Source organism: Lynx rufus, unplaced genomic scaffold (genome assembly GCF_022079265.1).
Source record: "Lynx rufus isolate CCGP_SWC_20201006 ecotype Redwood Valley unplaced genomic scaffold, mLynRuf1.p SCAF_10, whole genome shotgun sequence".
Taxonomy (NCBI): domain Eukaryota; kingdom Metazoa; phylum Chordata; class Mammalia; order Carnivora; family Felidae; genus Lynx; species Lynx rufus.
The window spans coordinates 57,992,518-58,019,009 of NW_025814824.1; the positions used below are offsets into that span (position 1 = coordinate 57,992,518).

At 40.8% G+C, this 26,492-nt stretch overlaps 1 protein-coding gene across 5 annotated transcripts in view; it reads right to left on the reverse strand.

The window, feature by feature from the left end:
- Positions 1-26,492, reverse strand: part of GNE (glucosamine (UDP-N-acetyl)-2-epimerase/N-acetylmannosamine kinase) — a 65,506-nt gene that overhangs the window by 23,424 nt on the left and 15,590 nt on the right. For 2 of the 5 annotated variants that reach the window (XM_047066313.1, XM_047066309.1), the window contains exons 2-5: positions 11,081-11,286; positions 4,528-4,979; positions 3,026-3,178; positions 706-918 (exon numbers count right to left, since the gene is read on the reverse strand). In XM_047066313.1, the coding sequence (XP_046922269.1) occupies positions 706-918; positions 3,026-3,178; positions 4,528-4,979; positions 11,081-11,286 (1,024 nt within the window). Of the gene's footprint in view, positions 1-705; positions 919-3,025; positions 3,179-4,527; positions 4,980-11,080; positions 11,287-15,116; positions 16,660-16,682; positions 16,798-26,492 lie in introns of those variants that run through there. The other 3 variants (XM_047066329.1, XM_047066315.1, XM_047066321.1) reach the window with 3 other exon arrangements.

A 26,492-nucleotide genomic window follows, 5' to 3' on the forward strand; every position in this document is an offset into this window, starting at 1 on the left:
CAGAGCTGAAACTAACCTCCTTGATTCTAGTCTTGTTCTTTTTTCACAAAGTCCATACATTTTTCCATTAGCTACAGAAATATATTTCCATGTACAGTATTAGAATTTAGACTACTATTAAAAACAAGATCTAACTCAATTAGCAAATTAATAATAAAATTTCTTTATCCTTCAGTTATTAAGGGAGCATCTTAGAGTTTTCATGCTCTAAACTACTCACTAAAAGTACTCTACTGTACCCAAAAATGAGACTAGCATTCATATACTTATAATACATTCAACCATTCTAACTTACCCACAGCCATCAAAGACCATAATCAGCTAAGAAACTCTTAGCTCTGATATTACAAAGACAATAAAAATAAATGTAGAGCCCTAAAAAAATTTGGTAATCACTTTGTGCTATTTATAGATTTTAGGCTACAACTGGTCATTAACCTCATTCACTCACTGATTCATAAAAATATATGCCAGCACTGCCTTGTAATAATTCATATACAGAATTTTAAAGATGTTACAGATATATGAGGGGGAGCCAATACTTAACGCCTCTTCTCTCACCTTCTCCTAGCTACTGCCTACGATGGGAGGCCAAGTTACTAATCTGATTGGTTAGACAGCAGGGCAATGACCACACTGTGCTTGCCAGAGCCACTGCCTTCATATATATCTCTAGATAGCTGAGACATGGACAAAGGTAAATACCTGTTTCTCTTCCAATCTGACGTGTTCCAAGATTAATCACAGGTGTTCCAAAAGCTCCAACCTCTCGTACTCCACAGCTGCTGTTCCCAATCATACAACCAGCATGGGCAACCAGCTGTATAAACTGGTCAAATGGGACGTGTTTAACTGCACGGAAGTTGGGATGATGCTCAATGCCCTTCTTCCGCATCACTCGAACCATCTCTTTGCTCCCTGTGAAAATGAAAATCAACTGTTAAATGGTTTATGAGATTAAAAAAACCATTTTCACTGGCAAGTATAGCCCCATTTAAAGAAATTGTTCTATGCAGATGCACAATGGTTATTAGGGAGATAATAATTTTAATTACTGATCTTTCCAGGAATGATGAATATTTAAAATGTCCGGTCAGCTCTCTGCTTCAACTCATCTAGGAACATTAAACAGCATTCATCAAAGTAAACACCTCTTACTAATGCCCCAATAAAAGCCTTTACATTAAACAACAACTAAGAAGCAAGATCGGCCAACAGTCTCTCTCTCTTAAGCTGGGAGTTCCTAAATTGAAAGGTCTCGGGCTCCACACACCAAGCTGATTAGAGAGCCTCTGCCTTAGCTATGCTCATATTTACCCTAACAACTGCTCAAGTGGATAGCATCCCTGATTACATGGACTAAACTCCCAACAAAATGCATGTAGAACCTGATATTGTGGCTGGTATTTTATATTAAATGCAGGATTATTTAAAATGGTACAGGTGTATGAAGGGGGAGGCAATAATTAATGCCTCTCTGCTTGCCTCTTTACTCACCCTTTCCTAACCAGCATCTAACAAGGGAGATAAGGTTGCTAATCTTATTACTTAGACAAGACCGTGAGCACCAAACTGTGTTAGCACACCATATTTAATGGTGGGCGGAGCCACTGACGTAACAGAAGTTGGGCACACATGTGCTTTCTCTCTTTTTAACTTTCTCTATGTGGCAAGGTAGGTGACAGACTCAGGGTCTAACTCCCTACCGCAGGCCTGGCCACCCCTCTCTCTATCCAGTTCTGCCAGAGCACGTCAGTCATCAACTATAATTATTGTAGTATTTAGTACGCCAGAAGGTAGTACTATTCTGAGATTCAGGTTTAGGCTCACTGAAGGCTTTCTCTGGCCTTAAGCCTAAACCACAGACACTACTTCTATTCTCCTCCATTGGGGAATTGGGCACTAAGCCTCATAATGATAAATGGATGCCGTGATTCTTACTTCTCTAAAGTTCCTTGTGTTAATTTTATCAAAAGCCCCGCGAGGAGGAGAGGGGCATGTAGCAGACATGATTTGGGCATTCCTGGGACCCTTTATTTTCACTGGGGAAAAATATCTCTAATTCTAAAGTGTGTAAAATCAGGAAAGTATATTATAAACAGAGTATCGCGGACAATGAATACTGAATCAGAGATATATAATTACATTACCAAATATTTATAGAAAATTTAAAGGGTTAGAAGAATCAATATTAACATTTTTGAAATACTAATATGTTACCTGGATGAAACCTGGGTTGGGAGTTCTTCTTTTTTCCAACTAACATCCTACTTTGATTCCCCTAATAGAAAAGATTCAAGAGACACTAAGAAGGATACTTTCAGAGTAAGACGCTGACATCTTGGTACTGCAGAGAAGGGTCCTGCCTCCTTTACCAAAAAATGCCTAAAAGCTCAGCAACGAGTGGTGTCAGCTAAATCAGTACTTGAAAATTCTGTAGCACCAGGCCCTGCTCTGCATTTCTCACTTATAGCTCACATTCCCATTAACCTGCCTAAGGTCTCACTAGCACCAAAGGCTACAGTACCATCCACCAGTAGGTGATCAACCAGGTCAGGCTTAAGGACAAACTGGTTGGGGATTCCGGATCTAAACTGCCTGTGCTCAAGATTAAGGTATAGCTAATATAAATAAGGGAACAAGAAATAACAGTAAGGGCTATTTTATTGCACTCACTCGGATCATTACTTTCCTGGAGATACCCTTTCACTTTCTAAGGTTTGTCTTTTAGCTACTGCATTTTCTCATTGGTGGAAACTGGGGGACAGAGACTAAACTTGGAACTACAGTGGAGATTAGAGAAAACTTTAAGTATTTCTTTCTTTCCTACCCAGTTTCTATCAGACTTGGCAAAAACATCACAAACTTCAATCTACTACAAAATTGGTGACCCCCTAAAAACTGGAATGCATTTCAGAATACAGTGGCCTTCAATGATAAGATAAGATAGGAGGGGCAGTCAAAAGGGGACATAATAGAAACATAAAATCAGAAAAGGAGGTGGCATAATTTCATTTCCAATTACCTGCATCAATGTTTGGAAACAGAACTAGGGTCCGCTTGTTAAATGAGATAAGCGCATCCAATGTTAATTCAAACATTTTTATGGAATGCTTAATGTCAGTGGTCACAGGGTGCTGTAGCGCAACAATGTAATCTTTAGATTTTACATCATCACCTGTTTAAAGAAAATCAAACCACGTTGCTTCATTAGTTAAGAATCTTAAAGAGGAAAAAGCAAATTCTAAAACGTAAGACCCCAAAGTCTGTGTTTTCAAAAGTTCTAAGGAAAAAACAGTTTGTCACATTCCAGGTAGAGTATCTGGACATAGGATCAAACACTAAGAACTTGGAGCGCCTGGGTGGCTCAGTCGGTTAAGTATCCAACTCTTGATTTTGGCTCAAGTCATCATCTCACAGTCCTGAGATCAAGTACCGAGTTGGGCTTGGCACTGGATGTGGACCTTAAGATTCTTTCTCCCTCTCTGCCCCTCCCTGTGCACTCTCTCTCAAAAAAATAAAAATAAAAATAAATAAAAAAGTAAGAATTTAGAGCACCAAGTCCAAGAATCCAGCAAATTTTATAAAGGTGCTTGCTACCATAAACAAAATATCTAATTTTAAGTAGCTGTCACTAGAACCCATTGTTTTAAAACCCAAAATAGTTCAGGGGCACCTGGGTGGCTCAGTTGGTTAAGCATCTGACTCTTGATTTCGACTCAGGTCATGAGATCAAGCCCCAAGTCAGGCTCTGCACTGACAGCATGGAGCATGCTTGGGATTCTCTCTCTCCCCTCTTCTCTCTGCCCCTCTCCTGCTCACATGCACACTCTTGCACTCTCTCTCTCTCTCTCTCTCAAAATAAACTTTAAAGTAAATAAATAGGGGCACCTGAGTGGCTCAGTCAGTTGGGCATCCAACTCTTAGTTTCAGTTCAGGTCATGATCTCAGTCTGTGGGATCAAGCCCCACACTGGGCTCTGCACTAACAGCATGGAGCCTGCATGGGATTTTTTTTCTCTCCCTCTCTCTCTGCCCCTCCCCTGCTTCTGCTCTAAGTAAACATTAAAAAATAAAAATAAATTAAATAAAATCCAAAATATTTCAAAGCATTAGAAAAATGTAAATCTTCTCTGTTTCTAGCAAATTACCAGCAGTATTAATGAATCGATGAAACTCAAGATTACTTTAAGGTGTAGCTAAACATGATCTCAGGGTTCATGAGTTCGAGCCCCACATCAGGCTCTGTGCTGACAGAACGGAGCCTGCTTGGGATTCTCTCTCTCCCTCTCTCTCTGCCCCTTCCCTGCTCACACGTGGGTGTGCACTCTCTCTCAAAATAAGTAAAAATAAAAACTTGAGAAGTCTCAGAGAGGTGAAGTCATGCCATAAGGTGAGATCTATGAACTAAAACTTTAGCCTTCCGATTTCTAATGGAATATTCTACCTACAATGGTTTCTGAAAGAACTGAAACATACCCAACACCGACAAAAACAACCATCAGAGTGAATACAGTTTGATACGTACCTAACCACATCCGAATGATGCTCATGTAGTCTTTGTTCTTGGCAGAGAGAAGTTTGTCATAGGAAGGGCAGCCTGCCAGAAGGATGCGATCATGGTCCTCACACATGGATATCAGGTGCTGCTCTGCACTTCGGGTGCAACACACATGATAATGAGCCAGTTTTGTTATGGCATGTCTGATAGAATCGTCAATGGTCCCACTGACTTCTCCCCCTTCAATATGAAGGATTCGGATATTCATCAAGGCAGCAGAAGTAGCCAGAGCCAGGGCATCAAATCTGTCTCCATGAACAATCATGATATCAGGCTTCAAACGATTAAGGACATCTGGTAGCTTCACTAGGGCCAGGCCTACTGACTCCACCATGGCTGCCTCATCTTCCCCCCTAACAATCGTGTGTAGCCTGGTGTTAATGTCAAAGTCATCTTGTTCAATCATGCGATATGTGTTCCTAAAACAGGAGAGAAATAAAGATATGAGAGCATGTTCTTCAACACAGGACCATAAAAACATATGAAAAACCAATCTAAGAGCAACCCTGAAGGGAGAAATATTTTATAAAATGTACTTGTTAAAATAGACAAACTGAGGTGTAACTTACACACAAAAATTAAAAAGCATAGATCATTAATGTACAGATCCCTTGATTATCTTACATAAATACCCCTATAGCTACTACCCAGATCAAGATATAACATATCCAGCACCCTCACTAGTGTCTCACTAGTGTCTCACTAGTGTCTTGGCCAATACCTGGGCACTCAGGGTATTGGGGGAGAATTTTTTTATTAAAATAGAGACCAAAGTTTTTGGTGGTTGACTTTTCTCTTTCTCTTTTTATAAGTTTTTTTTAAAACAATACGCTACCTAATTTTTAAAAAATGTTACTTATAAAAGAAAAGCTCATTTTTTATTAAAAAAAAAAATAGGCAATCAGGATCCCTGACATGTCACTATACTATAAATTTCTGAATGATGGAAATTCTCTTCTGAATTTGTACTGTACCATTAGTGCAGCATAATTCTGAATGGGGTGTAAATGTAGGTTTTACAGCATTAAATTGGCTATAAAATGTAATTTCATGTCTGTTTCATGCTTTAGTAACAATAGCAATTCTCAGTGCCTCAAAGTTTCCTGTCTGTTATGGCTGATTTAAAAAGATATGGTTTTTAATAAACATATAATAATGTAATTCTGTATAATTTTTCAAAATCTGTATTTTTAAATTGGAAAATATAGAAAATTATCCTCCCTAAACCTACCACTCAGCACTATCAGTGTAATCATTTTTATTTTTCTTGCCATTTCATGCATGATATCTTAACATGGGGAGAACACACACAATTTTATAATCTATTTAATCCATTTCATACAATATTTTCTCTGATAATGAAAGATTCTTTACATACATCATTTTACATCATGCGGATGTGCTAATAGTCATTTTACAGATTCCTTGGCATTTTCCTACACAAACCATCATGTTGTCTCTAACAACGGTCTTTACCAGATTGAGTAATTTCCCTTCTATTCAAAGTCTGTTAAGAGCTTTTATCATAACTGATTTAATTTTGTCAAATGCTTTTTTGACCTCTCTTGAGATGATCAGGTATTTCCCCTTTATTCTGTTAATATGTGAGTAACACTGATTTTCAAATGTTCTATCAGTCTTGATTTCCTGAGATAAACCTACTTGGTTATGATGTATTAGCTGTTTTTTATATTGCTGAATGTGATTTGTTAATATCTTGTTAAAAAATTTCATGTCTATGGGGGCACCTGGGTGGCTCAGTCGGTTGAGCATCTGACTCTTGACTTTGGCTGAGGTCATGAATCACAGGGTGACAGGATCGAGCCCTGCATTGGGCTCCGTGCTGAGCATTTAAGGTCTTCTCTCTCTTTCTCTCCCCGACCCCCACCCACATGCTCTCTAAAATTAAAAAAAAAAAAAAAAATTATATCTATGTTCATAAGGGATACTGGTGTAATTTTTTTTTCTTACAATGTCTCTGTCAGGTGTTATTATCAAGATTATGCAGATTTTATAAAACAATCTGGGAAAGTTCCCCTCTCCTCTATTTTCTAAAAGAGTTTATGTAGGATTGGTGTTATTCCCAGGGCGCCTGGGTAACTCAGTTAAGTATCTGACTCTTGATTTTGGCTCAAGTCATGATCTCATAGTTTGTGAGTCTGAACCCTGTATTGGGCTCTGCACTGACAGCATATCGTCTGCCTAAGATTCTTCTCCCTCTCTCTGCCCCCTCCCTCACTTGTGCATGCTCTCTCTCTCTGAAAAATAAACTTAAAAAAAATTTTTTAATATAGAAGAATTTTGGTGTTATTTCCAAACAAAGGGGGAAAAAGAGAAAAAGACAAACCAAGAAACAGACTCTTAACTGTAGAGGACAAACTGATGGTTACAGCGGTGGGGGGGGGGGGCAGGAATACATGAAATAGGTGATGGTGATTAAAGAGTATACTTATCATGACGAGTACTGGGTAATGCATACAATCATGATATTATATACCTGAAACTAATATAACACTGTATGTTAACTATACTGGAATTAAAATTAAAAACTAAAAAAAAAAAAAAAAGACTGGTGTTATTTCTTGCTTAAATGCTTGATAGATTTCATAAGTGACCCCATCTCTGTAGGAAATTATTTTCATAGGAAGTGTTTAATAATGAACTCAATTTCTTTGATACAGGACTATTGTGATTTTTCTATTTCTTCTGTGTCAGTTTGGTAAGCAGTGGTTTTTTTTCAAAGACTTTGTCCATTTTATATACACTGATTGCCAACTTTACTGGCCTAATATTTTTTTATTCTTTTAATGGCTAGAAGATCAGTAGTGATATCCTCTTTCTCATCTTAAATTGGTAATCTCTGTGTTCTCTTTTTCTTATGCTCTGCTAGGAATTTGTCAACTTTATATTTTTAAATATAACTCTTTTATTGCTTAACCTACTTCTGTTTCATTGAATTCCACTCTTCATGCTTTTCTCCCTTCTACTTACTTAGGTGTCTTCTCATCTTTTTCTCATTTAAGAAAGTGAAAATAGACCATTAACTCGAAATTTCTCCTTTGTTACCTAAGTATTTAAAGCTATAAATTTCCTCCAAGCACTCCTTCATCTATACCCACAAATTTTGATATACTGTAATATTCTTCAGTTCAGAAGATTTTCCAATTTCCCTTAAAACTTACTTGGTCCACAGGCTTAGAACTCAACAGTAAGAACGGGGTGCCTGCGTGGTTCAGCTGGTTAAGCATCTGACTTTGGCTCAGGTCATGATCTCACAGTTCGTGAGTTTGGCCTTGCATCAGGCTCTCTGCCCTCAGCTTGGAACCCACTTCGGATCCTCTGTCTCCCTTTCTGCCCCTCCCTCACTTGCTGTCATGCTCTCTCGCTCTCTCTCTCTCTCAAAAATGAATAAACATAGGGGCGCCTGGGTGGCTCAGTCGGTTAAGCGGCTGACTTTGGCTCAGGTCATGATCTCGCAGTCCGTGAGTTCGAGCCCCGCGTCGGGCTCTGTGCTGACAGCCTGGAGCCTGTTTCAGATTCTGTGTCTCCCTCTCTCTGACCCTCCCCTGTTCATGCTCTGTCTCTCCCTGTCTCAAAAATAAATAAAATGTTAAAAAAAAATTTTTTTTAAATGAACATTAATAAAAAAATAAAAAAAAAAGAACTCAGCAGTAAGAGAAAACAACCTCATTTTTTTAATTTGAGAGAGAGTGTGCATGAGCAGTGGAGAAAGGCAGAGGGAGAGAGAGAATCCTAAGCAGGCTCCACACTCAGCCAGAGCCTGACACAGGGCTCAATCCCACGATCCAGGGATCATGGCCCGAACCAAAATCAAGAGTTGGATGCTCAACCAACTGAGCCACTCTGGTGACCCAAAACAACCTGATTTAAAAATGAGCTAAAGACCTTAACAGACACCTCATCACAGATGATACAAAATTGGCAAATAAGCATATGCAAAGCTGCTCCCCATCATAGAACACAGAAATGCAAATTAAAACAATGAGATACTGCTACAAACCTATTAGAATGGCCAAAATCAGAACACTGACAACACCAAATGCTGACAAGGAATTGGAACAACAGGTACACTCACCCACTGATGGTGGGAAAACAAAATGATACAGCCACTTTGGATGACAGCTCAGTAGTTTCCTACAAAACTAAACATATTCTTACCACACAATCCAGCAATCATGCTCCTTGGTATTTCCCAAAGGAGCTGAAAACTTATGTCCACACAAAAATCTGCAAAACGGATATTTACAGCAGCTTTATTCATAAATGCCTCAACTTGGAAGTAACTAAGATGCCCTTCAGTAGGTGAATCAATCAATAAACTATGGTATATCCAGAAAATGGAATATTATTCAGTGCTAAAAAGAAAGGAATATCAAACCATGAAAATGCATGGAGACTTAAATGCATATTACTAAATGAAAGAAACCAATCTGAAATGACTGTGTACTTTATGATTCCAACTATGACATTGTGGAAAAGGCAAATCTATGGAGATGGTAAAAGGAACAGTGGTTAAAGAACAGATTTTTAGGGCAGTGAAAGGAAACGACTCTGATACTATAATGGTAGATACGTGTCATTATACATTTGCCCAAACATATAGGGTTTAAACCACCACGGTGAGCCCTAATGTAAACTATGGACTTTCAATAATAATGAAGTACCAATTTAAGTTCAACTGTAACAAATGTACCACTAGGGATGGAGGGCTGATGTTGAAAATGAGAAAGGCTATGCATGTGTGGAGGCACAACCCTCTGCTCAATTTTGCTGTAGACCCAAAACTGCTCTAAAATTTAAAAAAATTTCTTATTACCAACTCATAGGAAATGAATGAACAAATGAATTTCTAAGTAGTCTGTTGTTACTTATTTGATTTTCTTTTTCACCCAATTCTTAGGAGTATAAAAATACTGTTTTTAAAAAATGTTTATTTATTTGACAGAGAGAGAACACACACATGGGTACAAGCAAGAGAGGCAGAGAGATTGGGGGGGGGGGCCGAGGGGGTGGGGAGAGAGAGAGAATCCCAAGCAGGCTCCATGCTGTCAGCGAAGAGCCCCATGCAGGGCTCAAACCCGTGAACCATGAGATCATGACCTGAGCCGAAATCAAGAGTCAAATACTTAACCAACTGAGCCACCCAGACACCCCTAAAAATGCTGTTTTTAAAAAAAGTACCCAGGTAGTTGAAATAGAAGGTAGCTTATTTTTCTGTTGTTTTAATGTCTTTTAATATAATAATACATTCGAATGGTTTAAAATTTAAGATACAAAAGGTTCTACAGGGAAAAGGCTACCTTCTCACTTTTGTTTCCCAGTCATCCAGTTCCTCTCCCAGAAACTTATGTCAGTGTACTTCATACAACATTTCCATTAAGTACCAGTCAAGTTTCCTACCAGTCTCACCAAACAAATACTGCCTTTCTAACCTTATAGTGGCTGGCAGATAAGAAACCTAGCACAAGTTCCTTCACAGCCTCTCTTCCACTAGTCTTCCTGTCAAATTCTTCTCACAGAAGTAAAGGAACCACTTAGACTTTCATCTCACGCTCTGGCTAAAATTTCTCTTCTACTTTGCTCTATGTACATACGAAAACCCAGTGGATTTTCTTAGATAGCCAGAATTCATTTGACATGTTTAAAACCTATGAATTTTTGAGCTAGCCATAAGTTTCTTCTCTACTTTATGTATTTACCTAGAGCGGACTGGTTTTTAGAGACAGGTTTTTGTTTGCTTTTGCTGTTGTTGTTGTCTTGCTTTTAAAGAATAGTCTGAAAAAGGCAATTGTACTTTAACACAAGGTTCTCTCACATGTAATAGTGTATTATTGATATCTCTGGAAACTGCATTAATATTTTTATGCCACAAGAGTGCACTAAATGCCACTTTATTACAAAGAACACAATGAATGTTTATCTCTGGTTTAGACATTCTATTCCAAGATTTCCCAACTGTCATTTTTTCAAATTTAGACTGTGATCAATAATAAACCTAATATCACCAAAATAAATACCAATGGTAATGTAACATTCTACATTATGTTGTAGATCAACTAGATTTTTAAAATCTTACTCCATATCTACTACTTGGGATGCTGTCAATCTATACATGAGTTTTAACAAAGTACCATTACAAGTCACAAAATACATTACAGGTAGTTACATTATTGTAGTCACACAATATAGATTTATAAGTAGCATTTCTCCTGAATGTAACAATAAAAATATTTATGGCTTTCATTTATCAAGCACCTATTAAGCAGCAACACTGTGATGGACGCTTTACAGCACAATCTCCGTTCTCCACAGTAACATGCAACATAGGTTTTCATTCCATTTTATAACTGAGGAACCTGAAGATGCAACTTCTCCAAGCCATATAAAAACTAAATGGCACAACTGGGATTTGAAGCTAGGTCCACATGAGGCCAAGAGCCAAGCTCTCTGCACACCTTGTTGCAATTAAGAATATCATAAGAAAATGCTTTCATCTTACCCATAATCATCTATCAGGTGAGAGCCAAGTACCACCACATCAAGTTCAAAGAACTCAGGTTCCATTTTAATGCCAAACATGATCGGGGCAAGTTTCGAATAATCAGCACGGTTGCAAGTCGCAACACAAACCCGAAGCTTTCGGTTATTCCCATTCTTCTCCATGACTTGTTTCTTTTGCTTTGAGAGATTCTTAAAATAGAGTTCCTAAAGTTGCAAAAACAAATTATTTATAACCAGAATGATAGGTCCTAGATATAAACACAGAATTCTGCAGTTCTAATAAGCCTTTAACCAACATTTAACACAGTGCTTCTTAACCTTTTTTCCACCCCCACTCCTGTGTGACACACCCACTGGTACACCCAGAGCTAAGAAATTCCAGCTGACTAATTCCACCTCTTTCTGTGACACTTAAGAAAACATACTGGAATGCAATTGAGAAACAGTGATACAAATCAACTCCTCTTTAAAGGGCAAGGAACCATCAGCTCTTAATTAGTTAGAAACTACTTTCAATGTCTCACAACTGATCCCAACATACCGGTCTACTACAAAACTGTGACTGAGAATAACTGATCTAGTTCAACTCTCTCTCTCTTTTACAAAAAGGGAAACACAGGTCTTGAAAGAGGAAATTAACTCAAGGTTCAAGATCACATTTTATAAGGGATAAGATCTATTCACCCTCACACTAAATACCCACTGTATACAAAGCACTGTGATTAGTGCTGAGGAAGAGAACGGTAAAATAAAAACCCCTACCTTCAAAGCCTCATTAGCACCTACAGCCAGTGCCTACAAACTGGACAACTCCAAATGCCTACGAGAGATCTCTTGTCTTATACACACACCTTAAAGTCAGTAGCCCAACCCAAACTTACTTTTTTTCCCCCCTCATTTCTGTTCCTCCTTCCTTGTTATGTAAGTCAGTTATGAACTTCCATTCATCCAAATGCTCTGACATCCTTGTCTTCTCTGTTCCTTACTTTATACCTCCCAAGCCCTGTCAATTCCGCCTCCTAAACAGCTTTCAAATCTAGCTCCTCCTCTTCCTCCCCACCAGGACATCTCCTAGCCCAAACTCTCATTTTAGGTTTGAACTACTGTTAAGAGCTGCCACAGGAATTTGCCTGTTGCCAGTCTTTGCCTGCCTCGCACAGGCTTTCAGAGTGATCGGTCCAAAGTTTGTAAATCTGATTACCATGACTGACAGAATACATAACCTATGGATGAAGTACGAATTGCTGATCTGGGCCTGGTCCATCTCTCCAACCACTTCTCCTCAACCTACAATTACCTGTACTCGGTGCCAAAGCCATACCAAAGTGCCTGCGGTTCAACCAGTGAGTCTTCAAATCTCTGTGCCTTTCTAGATAGAAGTACCTCTACCTAAAACTTCCTTTTCCCCTTGCCCAGCCTCCTCCCCATTCTTCAAAACCCAGTCTCAGGGTTGCCTCTTACTGAAAACCCTGACGTAAACTTTGGTCCCTCTCCACCTCACCCCTTTTAGTTGCTGTCTTCCTCTGAGCAGTATGGCCTTACCATACACATATATACTTTTGTTCAACTCCTCTGCCCTCCTGCCATCTACACCCTTCATTCAAAAGTAAAAATTGGTGGCAAGGGATAAGAGATGTTTTATGGAGCATTTTATTTTATTTTATTTATTTATTTTTTTTTTAATTTTTTTTTCAACGTTTATTTATTTTTGGGACAGAGAGAGACAGAGCATGAACGGGGGAGGCGCAGAGAGAGAGAGGGAGACGCAGAATCGGAAGCAGGCTCCAGGCTCTGAGCCATCAGCCCAGAGCCCGATGCGGGGCTCGAACTCCCGGACCGCGAGATCGTGACCTGGCTGAAGTCGGACGCTTAACCGACTGCGCCACCCAGGCGCCCCTTATGGAGCATTTTAAACTTCTCTATATCAATGTAAAATTCCACCTCATGGATGCAACGCTTTTGCTTCAGGAAGTGTGCCAATATTTAGAACTTGCAATCAGTAATACAGAGAAGCTTGAGTAAAGATGCCAGTAAAAGGGGAGCTGCCTTTTAGACCAGGATACTCTAAAACCCGCTGGAAATCTCATCAGTGGCCATCTCACCTCTGTATTGGGCTAGAACTTCTGTGAGCACACGAACTGCCCCATCATTAGGCCCATTCTGAACTTCACAATCTCTGGTAAAAGCTAATGGCACCCAACAGAAATCATTTATAAAATAATGAAATAAGCATCTGTCAAGACAGTTGTATTCATAAGCTCTAAGCACTACCAATATCGTTAAAGGCAAAAATATTTTTCCAAAAATGGTTATTTTAAATGTTCTTGTGCATTATCCCTCTTTCACTGATGATTAAATTTGAGTTGAATAACTTGTTGGTGATATTCAACTTGCTGGGTGGGGCAAAGCAAATCTTTCATGGTTGGTTAATTTGTTTTCATTTTAGAAGAACAGTAAACTCTATCTTGCAATACTAAAATACTTAGTATTTACCAAGTAAGTCAAAGGTTATTCTAACAAAACTGAGAGTAAGATAGCTAAATAAACCAACAATGAAAAAGGCAAAAATGTTATTAAGGCCAAAGCTTTAAGGAAAGGAAGTTAAATCTTAAAAATATGGTAAAATGGCTTAAGGGGAGAAGTTTTATATATATACATATATACATAATTTTAACTTATTTTTTGATTAGGTAATACATATGCATGGTTTAAAACTGAGAAGTCACAAGAGGCTACATAGCAAAAATTCTTCTCATCTGTGTTCCCCAGCCATGTAGTTCTTCTCACTGGATGCTATGAGTTACTATATTCTTATCTATACTTCTATAAGTAAACTATATGCATATATAAATACAGATGTATTTGCTTACAAATACATACAGCACATATTATGCAACTAGTAACATTCTACAAACTGATATTCATACCTTGCTTTTTAAAATGCTTTTAATTTGGGGCATCTGGGTAGCTCAGTCGGTTGAGCATCCGACTTCAGCTCAGGTCATGATCTCACGGTCCGTGAGTTTGAGCCCCGCATCAGGCTCTGTGCTGACAGCTCAGAGCCTGGAGCCTGTTTCGGATTCTATGTCTCCCTCTCTCTCTGCCCCTCCCCTGCTCATGTTCTGTTTCTCTCTGTCTCAAAAATAAATAAAAACATTTTTTTAATTTAAAAAAATAAAATGCTTTTAATTTTGTTTCTGAATTGAATGGGGAAATTGGAAAACTTAAAAGGCACTGGAAATGTTAAACCTAAAGGTGCAAAAAGTTTTGAAAATTGCACCATCAACTCTTCAAATATATGAAGGGTATGAGAACCCCAAAAGTAAAAATAATCAATGTCACAAACATTTATGTGCAGAGAACTATGAAGAGAGCTGAGACAGACACAGAGCTGAGAAAGACCTAGTCTCTGATTTTTGGAAACTTAAATCTAATACCTGACACCAGGCCACATAATAGATCTTAATTAACTAGTTCACTTTCCCAAATAGGAGCACCAGAAACAAAATACATTTTTTTCAGCCCAGTATACATTATCATTTATTCTGCATAAGAGGTCATACCCAAAGATACATTTTTATACTGAGAACTGTGACCAGAGTCCCCGTAACCAGTATAGAATGAGTAAATGTGGCAAAATGGACTTAAACTATACCAGCATGATTTAAGTTGCATAAAGTGCAATGTAAAGGAAACAAGATAAAACTCATTTCTTTACACTCTGGAATGCCAGACAGCAATGAAAAAGAATGGACTATGTCTATATTTGTCCACACTTATGAATCTCAGCAACAGAACATCAGAGGAAAACAACAAATTCTAAAATCTTAAATACATAAGGTACCATTTTTTTTGTAAATGTCTTAATGTATAATGTACTGTTTAAATGTATAAAACATTATATGTTGTTTATTTCTCTACAGGAAAGTTACACACCAACTCAGGAAAGTAGTTATTATCTCTGGAGAGGGAGAGAAGGGAAAGAAAAATGGGGCTGAAAAGGCTTAGGTAACATTTATTTTTTTAAATCATACCATAGGCAGAGATGTGAAACAAACACGGTAACATATTAATATATGTTAAATCTTGGTGACTGGTAGAGGGTGTCATATTGTCTTCTGTCCTTTTCAGCATACTTGAAATTGTCACTATCAAAACAAGAAATCTTTTTTTTTTTTTAAGAATCTTTTAAATAGACACTGTGAAGTAGGTATGTTGTCCACATTTCCCTCAAGCCTAAAGCTCAGAAAGTCAGGAGGGGCTGGATATTTACACCCATTTCACCTATTAACTCCAGAACTGTAACTAAAATATAGCTAAATTTCAGAGAAGTATGCTTTCATCTCGAATTCACTGGCAGTCTCTGAGAAACCCAATTCTTAAAGCCCACTTCCTGCATTCTCTCAAGAGTGACCATTTTACATACTAACAAAAGGTGATCAACATGATCAACACTTCCCAGAAAAATATTCCTCTGGACCTCTCAACTGAACTGTTGGAAAAAGACTCACCAGCACTTGGCTCAAGTAGTCACTGAGCAGAGGAAACAGTAACAGTAAGCATCTGCTAAGTACTTCTGAGGTGCTAAGCACTAACTATATTTAGAGCTTTACATTAACCATCTCATCCTGAGAGCCCTCTCACCAATCCCATTTTACAGACGGGGACACTGAGGTACAGACAAAATAATTTACCTGCCCCAAAGTACAGTTTGTTGCCAGAACTAAAAATCAGACCCAGCACGCAGGATATTACACATCCAGTGTTTGCCTAGTGTCTGTTCCTTAACATCCACGGGCCTTCTTCGTGGCAGGTCTTGCCAGGCTCCATAGCAATTAAGAGAACACGACATACCACTCTTCCCTCGGTGCAGCGGGGATGCGACTTACAATTAAGACGGAAGGAGCTATGTAAAAGCGGCCTGAAATTTCTGAAGCCTATTCCCGAGCTGTAGTTTGGTTTGGCCTCTTCCAGAGCTTCTCTAGCTGGGTTAGCCAATTATCTAGACTGCTACACGACACTCCTCTCTTTCCGAGGAGCCCAGAATACTTGTTCGTGCTCTAACAATTTTACAGGTGTGCTCAAGATTGGAGAGGAAAATAAACGCGCATCAAACTACTACGGAAGCCCAGACTCAGAATGGCAGGGTTGGGCGCAGACCTTCAAAATCATCTTTTAATCCAACCCTTTACACCCCAGGGCAACTTGTCTGTCAAGGAGCTCTCCGCCCTCTTTTGCACACCCCCGTAACAGAACCCTCACTATCTCCCAGGACAGCCCCTTTCCTTACTGGGCAGCGCTGCCCGGGGGATGGAATCATGCCAGGCCTCCGGCTACCCGCCCGGGGCCCGCAATGAAGCGGTCTGCTCCGCGGGCCACAAGACGGAGCCCGTAACAGGAATACGGAGGGGCCCTGGCACGTAGGCCTGCGAAGACCGGGCGAGGCCAGGGTCTGTGCGGGCCTGGGGACGCGGAGAGGTACCGGGCGGCCGCCGGGCTGCGGGGGCCACGAGGCGGGGGCCGGGGGAAGAGGCCTGGGGGGTCCGAAGGATGCTCTCCCCGGCCCGTCTCCCGAGTCCCGGCCGACGCGGGGCTCTCACCACACGCTGGCGCGCAGCTCCCTCGCACGCCGCCGCCGCCGCCGCCGCCCCGCCTCGCGGGCAGAGACGAACGCAGCACCAGCAAGCGGGCCGGCCCAAGACCGCCCCCGCGCCTTCCGCACGTCGGCCAAGCGCGCGGACGACTCGGGTCTAGATCCCAGCCACGCACTCCCCTGCACGCCCACCCCGAGCGCCGAATCGGCGAACGCGCCCTTACGTAACCTGAGAGCGACCCTGTGATTGGCTGCGCCTTCCCGTGCCCCACCCCCTGGCCAAACGGTCTTTGGAGGGGGCCGGTGCGGGGGCGCCGAGTGCCTTCCGTTGTCGTGGCGGTCGGGGTCTTGCTGGTCTCACTCTGTTCCCGCCCCGACGCCTTCTCCTGCGCCGCTACGCACGCTCGGGAGCCCGGGTCCTCACCCAGGGTAGTGGTTTTGGCCTTGCACCCAGGGGGAATTAGGCCTTGTATTCCCTCGGGCATTTTATAGGCTATCACCAAAACAATTCTGCCGTGCAGCCGGTCAGCCACAGAGCCATCCCTTGTCGCTCCAGGACCGTGTCTCCTAGAAGGCTCTGATGGAGTGTTGATGATGACCCAAACAAGCCACACACCGGCTGATCCTTATAAGACGCTCAGCCTAGGCCTCCTCTTTAGGAAACTTCCCACCAGCCCTGCCCCAGGGACGTCGGGCGGGGAACTTGGCAGCAGCAGAAAAGGTGTCAGGGAAAAGGCTCCCACAGCTGCTTATTAATAAAGACTTTTTAGTGATCTTTTCAAATTGCTAAGGCACCAGTGACAAACGTTGAATGAGTTGGTGTTACAAAACAGTAAAACATTTTTTTACAATCCTTAAGTAATTTACCACAGGTAAAACTATTTAAATAATCTAACAACCCATCCAGAGTTGTTGCTATAAAGCAAATTTCAGGGGCACCTGAGTGGCTCAGCTGGCTAAGTGTTCAGGTCATGATTTCACAGCTCCTGAGCTCAAGCCCCAGCTAGGGCTCTGTGCTGACAGCTTAAAGCCTGGAGCCTGCTTCAGATTCTGTCTCAATCTTTCTCTGCCCCTCCCCTGCTCATTCACTATCTCTTCAAATATAAATAAACACTTAAAAAATTTTTTTTTCAAATCCAATCAAACTTTTGCACATCGTGTATTTCAATTCATGATGAAGTTCTAGGGGTGCCTGGGTGGCTCAGTTGGTTAAGCGTCCAATTTCAGCTCAGGTCATGATGTTACAGTTTGGGAGATAGAGCCCCACATTGGGGCTCTGTGCTGACAGCTCAGAGCCTGGAGCTTGCTTTGGATTCTGTGTCTCCCTCTCTGTCTGCCCCTCCCCTGCTTGTGCTCGCGCTCTCTCTCTCTCTCTCTCAAAAATAAATAAACATTAATAATGAAGCTCTAATTTGCAGAATACTCAATGTACTATCAGTTACCCTGCAACTAGCTTGGAGCTACTAGAAGGTCATATCAGACACAAAAGGAGAGATCTTAAGGGGATTTGTGTAAGGAAGTGCCATCAGATTTCTTTTTAAAATATCACTTGGGCTACTATGGAGAGAATGGATTAGCATTTAAAGAATAGTGGCAGTGTAAAAAAAAAAAATTACTGAAAGGATGCGTAAAAAACTGGTAACACCGACAGGCTGCAAGGGGATGGACTTTTCCAGTGAATACCTATTTATAATATCTTTGTATTTTGCAATATATATACATATTTCATATTAAAGAGAATACAATTAATTGTAAAAAAAAATAATGGTGGCAGTGAAACTCAACTGAAGCGGATGGCTATGAGGTTGAGTTTGGAAGTAGAACTGAAAATTCGGGATTGGCTCTGAGGGAATGACAGAAAAGGAAGGAAAAGAAACAAGGGTGACTTCCAGGTATCTGGCATTAGTAATTGGTTGATGGGTGCCATTTACCAAGATGAGAGAAAAGCTGAGGCAGGAACCAGGTTTGGGGAGTTAAAAGGGAAGCTTTAATTTGGTATATGTTTGAGATGCCTATGAAGTAGCCAGATGAAGCTACTAAGTGAGCAGTAAGATACATGATTCTGGACACGGATTCACCAGAGGGTGTCTTAGTTTCCTCTTGCTGCTATAACAAATCACATCAAACTTAATGACTAAAAACAAATATATTATCTTGACAGTTCTGGAAGTTAGGAGTCTGAAATGGGTTTCACCCAGCTAAAATCAAAGTAGCAATGTTGGTATCATCATAAGAAAAAATTTATAACTATGTTTGGGGATGGATGTTAGCTAGACATTGTGGTGATCACTTCACAGTATATACATATACCAAATGTTTATGGTGTACCCTTGAAACTAATGTAATATATATATAAAATATAATATATATGTCAATTTGTTTTAAAGGTATCAGTGGGGGGTACCTGGTGGTTCAGTCAGTTAAGCAGCTGACTCTTGGTTTTGGCTCAGGTCATGATCTCATAGTTTTGTGAGTTTGAGCCCCATGTCGGGCTCTGTGCTGACGGCACGGAACCTGCTTGGGATTTTCTCTCTCTGTGTCTGTGCCCCCACTCTAGCCCCCAGCTCATGCTGTCTCTGTTTCTCTCAAAAATAAAATAATTAGGAAAAAACAAAAACTTTCAGTGGGTCTACCTTCCCTAGGGAGCAAGTAACAACGTTTCCTGGCCTTTTCCAGCTTCTACAGGCTGAATTCCTTGATTTGTGGCCCTCTGACCTCTGCTTTCCTTGTCACATCTCCTTGGATTCTCCTCCTCTTTCACTTAAAAAGACTCTTGTGATTACATTGTGCCCACTTAAATAGTCCAGGATAATCTTCCCATCTCAAAATCCTTAATCACATCTGCAAAATCTCTTTTGCTGTATTAGGAAACATTCACAAATTCTAGGGATCATGGCTAGATGATCATGGCTGTCTTTGGGAAACTACTATGTTGCCTACCACAAGTGCTATTGAAACTCCCAGGAGATGTTCAAGATGGGCATATTGCTTTTAAAGTTACATGCCAGGGGCACCTGGCTGGCTCAGCTGGTGGAGCATGTGACTCTTGATCTCGGGTTTGTGAGTTCACCCCATGTTGGGTGTAAAGATTACTTAAAAATAAAACATTTAGGGGCGCCTGGGTGGCGCAGTCGGTTAAGCGTCTGACTTCAGCCAGGTCACGATCTCGCGGTCCGGGAGTTCGAGCCCCGCATCGGGCTCTGGGCTGATGGCTCAGAGCCTGGAGCCTGTTTCCGATTCTGTGTCTCCCTCTCTCTCTGCCCCTCCCCCGTTCATGCTCTGTCTCTGTCTGTCCCAAAAAATAAATAAACGTTGAAAAATAAATAAATAAATAAATAAATAAAACATTTAAAAATAAATAAAGTTACACGCCACAGCAGCAAATATCCAGAAAAGAACACTAATTTTTTTCTTTTGAAAGTTACAAAAAATTATTTTTAAAAAACAATGTAAATGTTCAGTTTTTAAAAATCTGGGTGCTTATTACATGGGTGTGTTTAGTTTATTAGAACTCAAACTGTACACTTAAGATATCTGCACTTTTTTCTATGTATAAATACAATATAATTTTTAAATGTTTATTTATTTTGAGAGAGAGAGAGAGAGAGCAGGGGAGGGGCAGAGAGAGAAGGAGGCGGAGAATTCCAAGCAGGCTCCGCACTGTCAGCACAGAGCCCCATGCAGGGCTTGAATGCACAAACTGTGAGATCTTGACCTGAGCTGAAATCAAGAGTCAATGCTTAACTGAGCTACGAAGTACCCCCAAGTACAATGTTTTTTTAAAATACTTAATGCAGGGGCACCTGGGTGGCTCAGTTGGTTAAGTGTCCGGCTTCGGCTCAAGTCATGATCTCGTGGTTCATGAGTTCAAGCCCCACCTCAGGCTCTGCACTTACAGCCGAGAGCCTGGAGCCTGCTTCAGAGTCTGTGTCTCCCTCTCTCTCTGCCCCTACCCTACTCGAAATCTGTGTGTGTATGTGTGTATGTGTGTGTGTGTGTGTGTGTGTGTGTGTGTATCTCAAAAATAAATAAACATTAAAAAAAAGATGATAGCTAGGAAAAAATGTAACTAGAAATATAAATACATTTTGTAAAGATAATACAATTTTGAGAATTTGTGCCTTATTAAGCCACTTGTAGATTTTATGTTTGCTTGACCAATATTGAGAACTGTATATTTCCATATACAGTCTAGTAGTTCTGTGTTCATGGAATCATTTCACCTTGAAATGGAAATGAAATGAATGAAATGGCCCTCTTTTTAGAATTTTCCCCTATATTCTCTTAAGATGTAGTTGTAGCAAGGAGCTGTAGGAGCATTTCCCTCTGGCTTTTTGAGATCACATTTCTATAGGTAATATTATAATTCTGGATCTCTGTTACTTTGCTATTTAACAGAGTGAATTAACATATAAAAAATCTTCCCAAGTCATTACATTCTGTATGCTTGGTTTGGCTTCCTTTGGCTTTAATCTGAGGGCTCTACAAGCTATAAAAAAGTACTTTTATGGCTTTATAATACAATAAAATCATATTTTTCTATAGATTACTCCATAAACAGAATAACTTTAAGCATTTATGGCATAATTAGGTTATCAGAGAATCCTAAATCTTTTTTCCTTTGAGATAAAGAGAGTGAGTGACCTTGAGCGGGGTAGGGACAGAGGGAGGGAGAGAGAAAGAGAGAGAGAGAGAGAGAGAGAGAGAGAGAGAGAGAGAGAATCTTAAGCAGGCTCCACACCCAGCATAGATCCCGATAGTGGGGCTGGATCCCACAACCCTGGGATCATGACCTGAGCCCAAGTCAAGAGTCAGAGATGTTTAACCAACTGAGCCACCCAGGCACCACAAGTATCCTTAATATTAAAAGATTATCTAACCCACCCTTTTCATTGAAGGAGGAGACCTCTCTAAATCATCCCCGACAGACGTTCATCTGACTTTGGGAACATTTCTTCTAATAGGGACTTATTTTCCTCTTTTATTTGGTGGTTTAATTAAAAAAGTACTCTGCTTCTCTATAAATTCTGCCCATGTATTAGTACTCTACTATTCTAAAGACTTTATTTACATTCCCTCAGTACTCCTAACAACAAAATTGTAGATTTCATCGCCCCCATTTTATAGATAGGGGGAAACCACAAAAGGGAAAGTTGCCTATGGTCACACAGTTGTTATACAGAAGAACCCAGGCCTTGATCCCACATGTTTAGCCACTACCCTATATTTTCTCTTTATACTAAACACAGTCCTTCTTATGATAGAAACCTATCTCCAGGTTGAACTTGCTCATCAATCTTTGGGTATGCTGTTCTGCTAGTTAAGAATTACATAACTCTTGGGGTACCTGGGTGGCTCAGTCGGTGAAGCATCTGACTCTTGATTTCAGTTCAGGTCATGGTCTCATGGTTCGTGAGTTTGAGCCCTGCATAGGGCTCTGCGCTGACAGTGTGGAAACTGCTTGGTATTCTCTATCAGTCCCTCTCTCTCTGCCCCTCCCATGTTCTCCCTTTCTCTCTCTCTCTTAAATAAATAAACTTAAAAAAAAAAAAGAATTCACATAACTCTACTATTATCCAGCCACATCTCTCTGAATTGCATACATAAATGTCTTAAGAGACTTTTAAAGATATCTCCTTTAAAATCAAGATATACAATGTCTATGATAGTCTTCTGCCACTCAAGTTTTACAAAGCCTTCAAAAAAGAAAATGAGATTGGTTTGGCCCTTTTTTAAAAAAGATCAACTTTTGGGGCGCCTGGGTGGCGCAGTCGGTTAAGCGTCCGACTTCAGCCAGGTCACGATCTCGCGGTCCGTGAGTTCGAGCCCCGCGTCAGGCTCTGGGCTGATGGCTCGGAGCCTGGAGCCTGTTTCCGATTCTGTGTCTCCCTCTCTCTCTGCCCCTCCCCCGTTCATGCTCTGTGTCTCTCTGTCCCAAAAATAAATAAACGTTGAAAAAAAAAAATTAAAAAAAAAAAAAGATCAACTTTTTATTGAAATATAACAAGGAAACTTGCACATAATAAGTATGTGTTGGGGCGCCTGGGTGGTGCAGTCGGTTAAGCGTCCGACTTCAGCCAGGTCACGATCTCGCGGTCCGGGAGTTCGAGCCCCGCGTCAGGCTCTGGGCTGATGGCTCAGAGCCTGGAGCCTGTTTCCGATTCTGTGTCTCCCTCTCTCTCTGCCCCTCCCCCGTTCATGCTCTGTCTCTGTCTGTCCCAAAAATAAATAAACGTTGAAAAAAATAAGTATGTGTTGAATTCTGAATTTTCATAAAGTGAGTATACCTGGATAACTACCACTAAAATAAAGAAATAAAACATTGCCAGTGTCTATGGGCTGTGTACCCAAGGACTGCCTGTCCACGGCCTATGAAAAGACCTAGCACCAAGGCTATGCTTACTAATAGACGCTAGGGTACTGATTAAGCATGCTATACTAGCTCTTGGAAGCATTTAGACTGTGGAATACTGGGAGGATTGGCCAGTTTGTAGTGGATTGGAAAATGAGGCACAAATCATAGTCACAGCAGATATGTTATAAAAGGTAGGACAGGTGGGCCATAGGGAGAGAATCCAGTCCCTGACTTGCCTTGGATCCTGAACAACTTCAATCCATGTGTGTCCTTAAAATAAATCCTCTTTTTCTTAAGGTGCCCTGTTTCCTTGCAATCAGAAGATACTCACGTCAAAATCGTAAACCGGGAGAATCCCCAACCCCATCACTTCAATTCCCAACTCTGACCATTTGGTAGTGGCTGCTGAGAAAACTGCGTGGAAAATGGAAAAGACTGTGTTCAATGGAAAAGAGTCTTCTGGTATCTGTTATGTTGTTTTGGGGTAGGATGGGAGGAAGGCAGGGACGGTGCCACGTACTTGCCATTCCTGCCCTTAGCCAGTGTCATGAAGAAATCAAGACATGGAAAAAATTGAGCAACTAATCACCATATTACGCTGGATATTTCCCCTTTAATAAATATCCTTTCGTTAACTGTTCCCCTCACCCTACTCTGTATCTCAGGCACAACACTTTTAATTGCCGGAATCTCTTGAGGATATAAAAAAGATAAAACACATCTTACAAACCAGATATCACTGCGTAAGATTGTTTATAGCCTAACCAAGTCATATAGGCACCTTCACAGAACAGAGAGGATTTCTCTTACTGCTCTGACGAGGCTACACTACATAGGGGGAAAAAACAATTCTTTTCCCTTTAGGAAAAGCACATAAGGATTAAGGTTACATTGACTGAAAATAATTCAGTAACGTCCTAAACTGTATGTCAACTTCAGGTTTGCAAGAGCATGAGCTGGAAAGATATGCTTACAAAGGTACTGATTAAGGTATTCATAACAAGAAGAGAAGCCTTTTGAAATTCATATTTCAGGACCATTTAATCACTATTCATATCCCCAATGGCTAATCAGTGTATTATGTCAGCCAATCAGCTTTTTAGAGCACCTGTGGTTGTGAGCCGTCCCTGGGCCAGTTTTCCCAATTATGGAAGAAAAGTACAAATAAATGCAATGACCATGTGTTTGCTTTTGTGAAATGTTGCCCTTTTTTGGGATCTTTAAGTCTATCTTCATTTTTTTTTAATACTTATTTTTGAGAGAGGGAGAGTAGAGACAGAGAGAGTGCACGAGGAGGGGAGGGGCAGAGAGAGAGGGGACAGAGGATCCGAAGCGGGGTTCTGCGCTGATAGCAGAGAGCCTGGTTTGGGGCTCAAACTCACAAACTGTGAGATCATGACGTGAGCCAAAGTCGGATGCTCAACCGACTGAGCCACTCAGGTGCCCTAAATGTACCTTTCTTTATGAGCTATGAAAGGATCATATTTCAAACCAGTAAATAATTTTATTTGTCTGCTCAGGGAATGTGGTAAGCCAGAGACAGCTCAGCCATCCCTGACCAATCGGAGTTCACAAAGTTTAATTTGCACAGCTCTTCCAGAAGAACTGGAAAAGTGTTAAAAACTAGTTTGTCTTTAACTTTGGCTCCGTTATAAAAAGTTAGATCAACAAAATTATGTTCTAAAATACCTGCTTATTAAAGAGTTCTGAGAGAAGGATATTCTTTTGGACCTAAAAGGAGCTGGCTAAAATCAACAGCACTCAATACCAGCAACAAGCCTTTGGGGAAACTTCATGATTTCTCAGCATAGGCTGAGGAACCAGCCAAGATACTGGTCCAAACCCCCTGGAGCTGAGGAATAGCCCCCACCTGGTAGTGAGCCTACAGCTAAGGATGAAGGTGGGTCCCACATGGACATTCCGCTGGACTGAAGTGGGCTTCTTCATACTTGTGTGAATGCTTGAGACACATCCAAGTGCACATAATTAACGTCTATAAATCCTAAGCATGAACATAAAGCCTCAACCTTTCCCTTCTCATGACTTTCATGCCCCTACCCTGGAACGAATCCAATCCAACCTTTCATATCATTCTGTGTTTCTTCCCTGCCCTGCTTCCTGTCTCCAAATGTGGGTATTTCCTAAGGATTACACCTCTGCCCCCTGTCCTCTACATACTCCATCCTTCAGTTTTATTCACTTTCAAGTCTTCCATTTTGACTTCTGTGTAGATAATTCCGTGGATGCACACTCTAGCCTGACCTTTCTTCCTAGTTCTAGGCCCATGTCCCAATTGCCTGTTAGATATTTCTTTACCTCAAACTCAATATATAAAATTTGGTTCATTATTTTTCCTCTTGACTTCCCCATGTCTTTTAATGGTACCAACTTGCCACTTGCATTCAGACTCAAAAGCACAGTGTCATTGTAATCTTCTCTCTGACTTTTAACATCCAGTGTCTCAACTTCTTCAAAATGGTTTTGGATTTGTTTTTTAAAGTTTATTTATTTATCTTGAGAGAGAGAGAGAGAGAGACAGCAAGCATGGGTGTTTGTGTGTGTGGGGTGGGGGGGAAGGCAGAGGAAGAGAGAGAGAGAGAGAGAGAGAGAGAGAGAGAGAGAGAGAGAGAATCTCAAACAGGTTCCATGCTGTCTGCGTAGAGCCCACATGGAGCTCAATCTTACGAACTGTGAGATCATGACCTGAACCAAGATCAAGAGTCAGATGCTTAACCAACTGAGACACCCAGGCACCCCCCCTTTTTTTTTGCAGCTACTCTTTCCTTCCTATTCCTACTATCACTATCTTAGTTCATCCTGTTATTTCCTTAATTCTTTTTTCTTTTTTGAGAGAGAGAGAGAGAGCAGGGGAAGGGCCAAGAGAGAGAGGGAGAGAGAGAATCCCAAGCAGGCTTCACGCCCAGCACAGAGCCCAACATGGGGCCTGATCCCATGATCTGTGAGATCACGACCTGAGCAGAAATTAAGAGTCTGATGCTTAACTGACTGAGCCACCTAGGTGCCCTTATTTCCTTAATTCCAAATTGCCTACATTTTTATGTTTCATACCTAAAATCAAGATTTATCTTATAATCAACGTGTGCATTTCATGTAGAATTATTTTTATTACAAACTCTGTTATGTCAATAGTGTCTTGGAATTAGGAAAACATGGCATCTTAGACCTAAATTACTGTGCCTCTACCTGCTCACCCAGCCTGTGTTCCCTTGCTTTGTAATCTGTCCTGCACATTACCGCCTGGTCAATCCCCCCTTAAAGGACTGCTTTCATGAAGTCATTTCTTTGCTTAAGAAAAACTTCAGTGGCTCCTCATTCCCTGCTAGGCAAGGTATGCCTAGGACAACAACTTTGGCTTTGAAGGTCCCCCAGAATCACACCCTGACCTCTTCCTGTCACCCACATTTTGTCCTACCCAAATCCTTTTGTCCTGAACAGATCCTT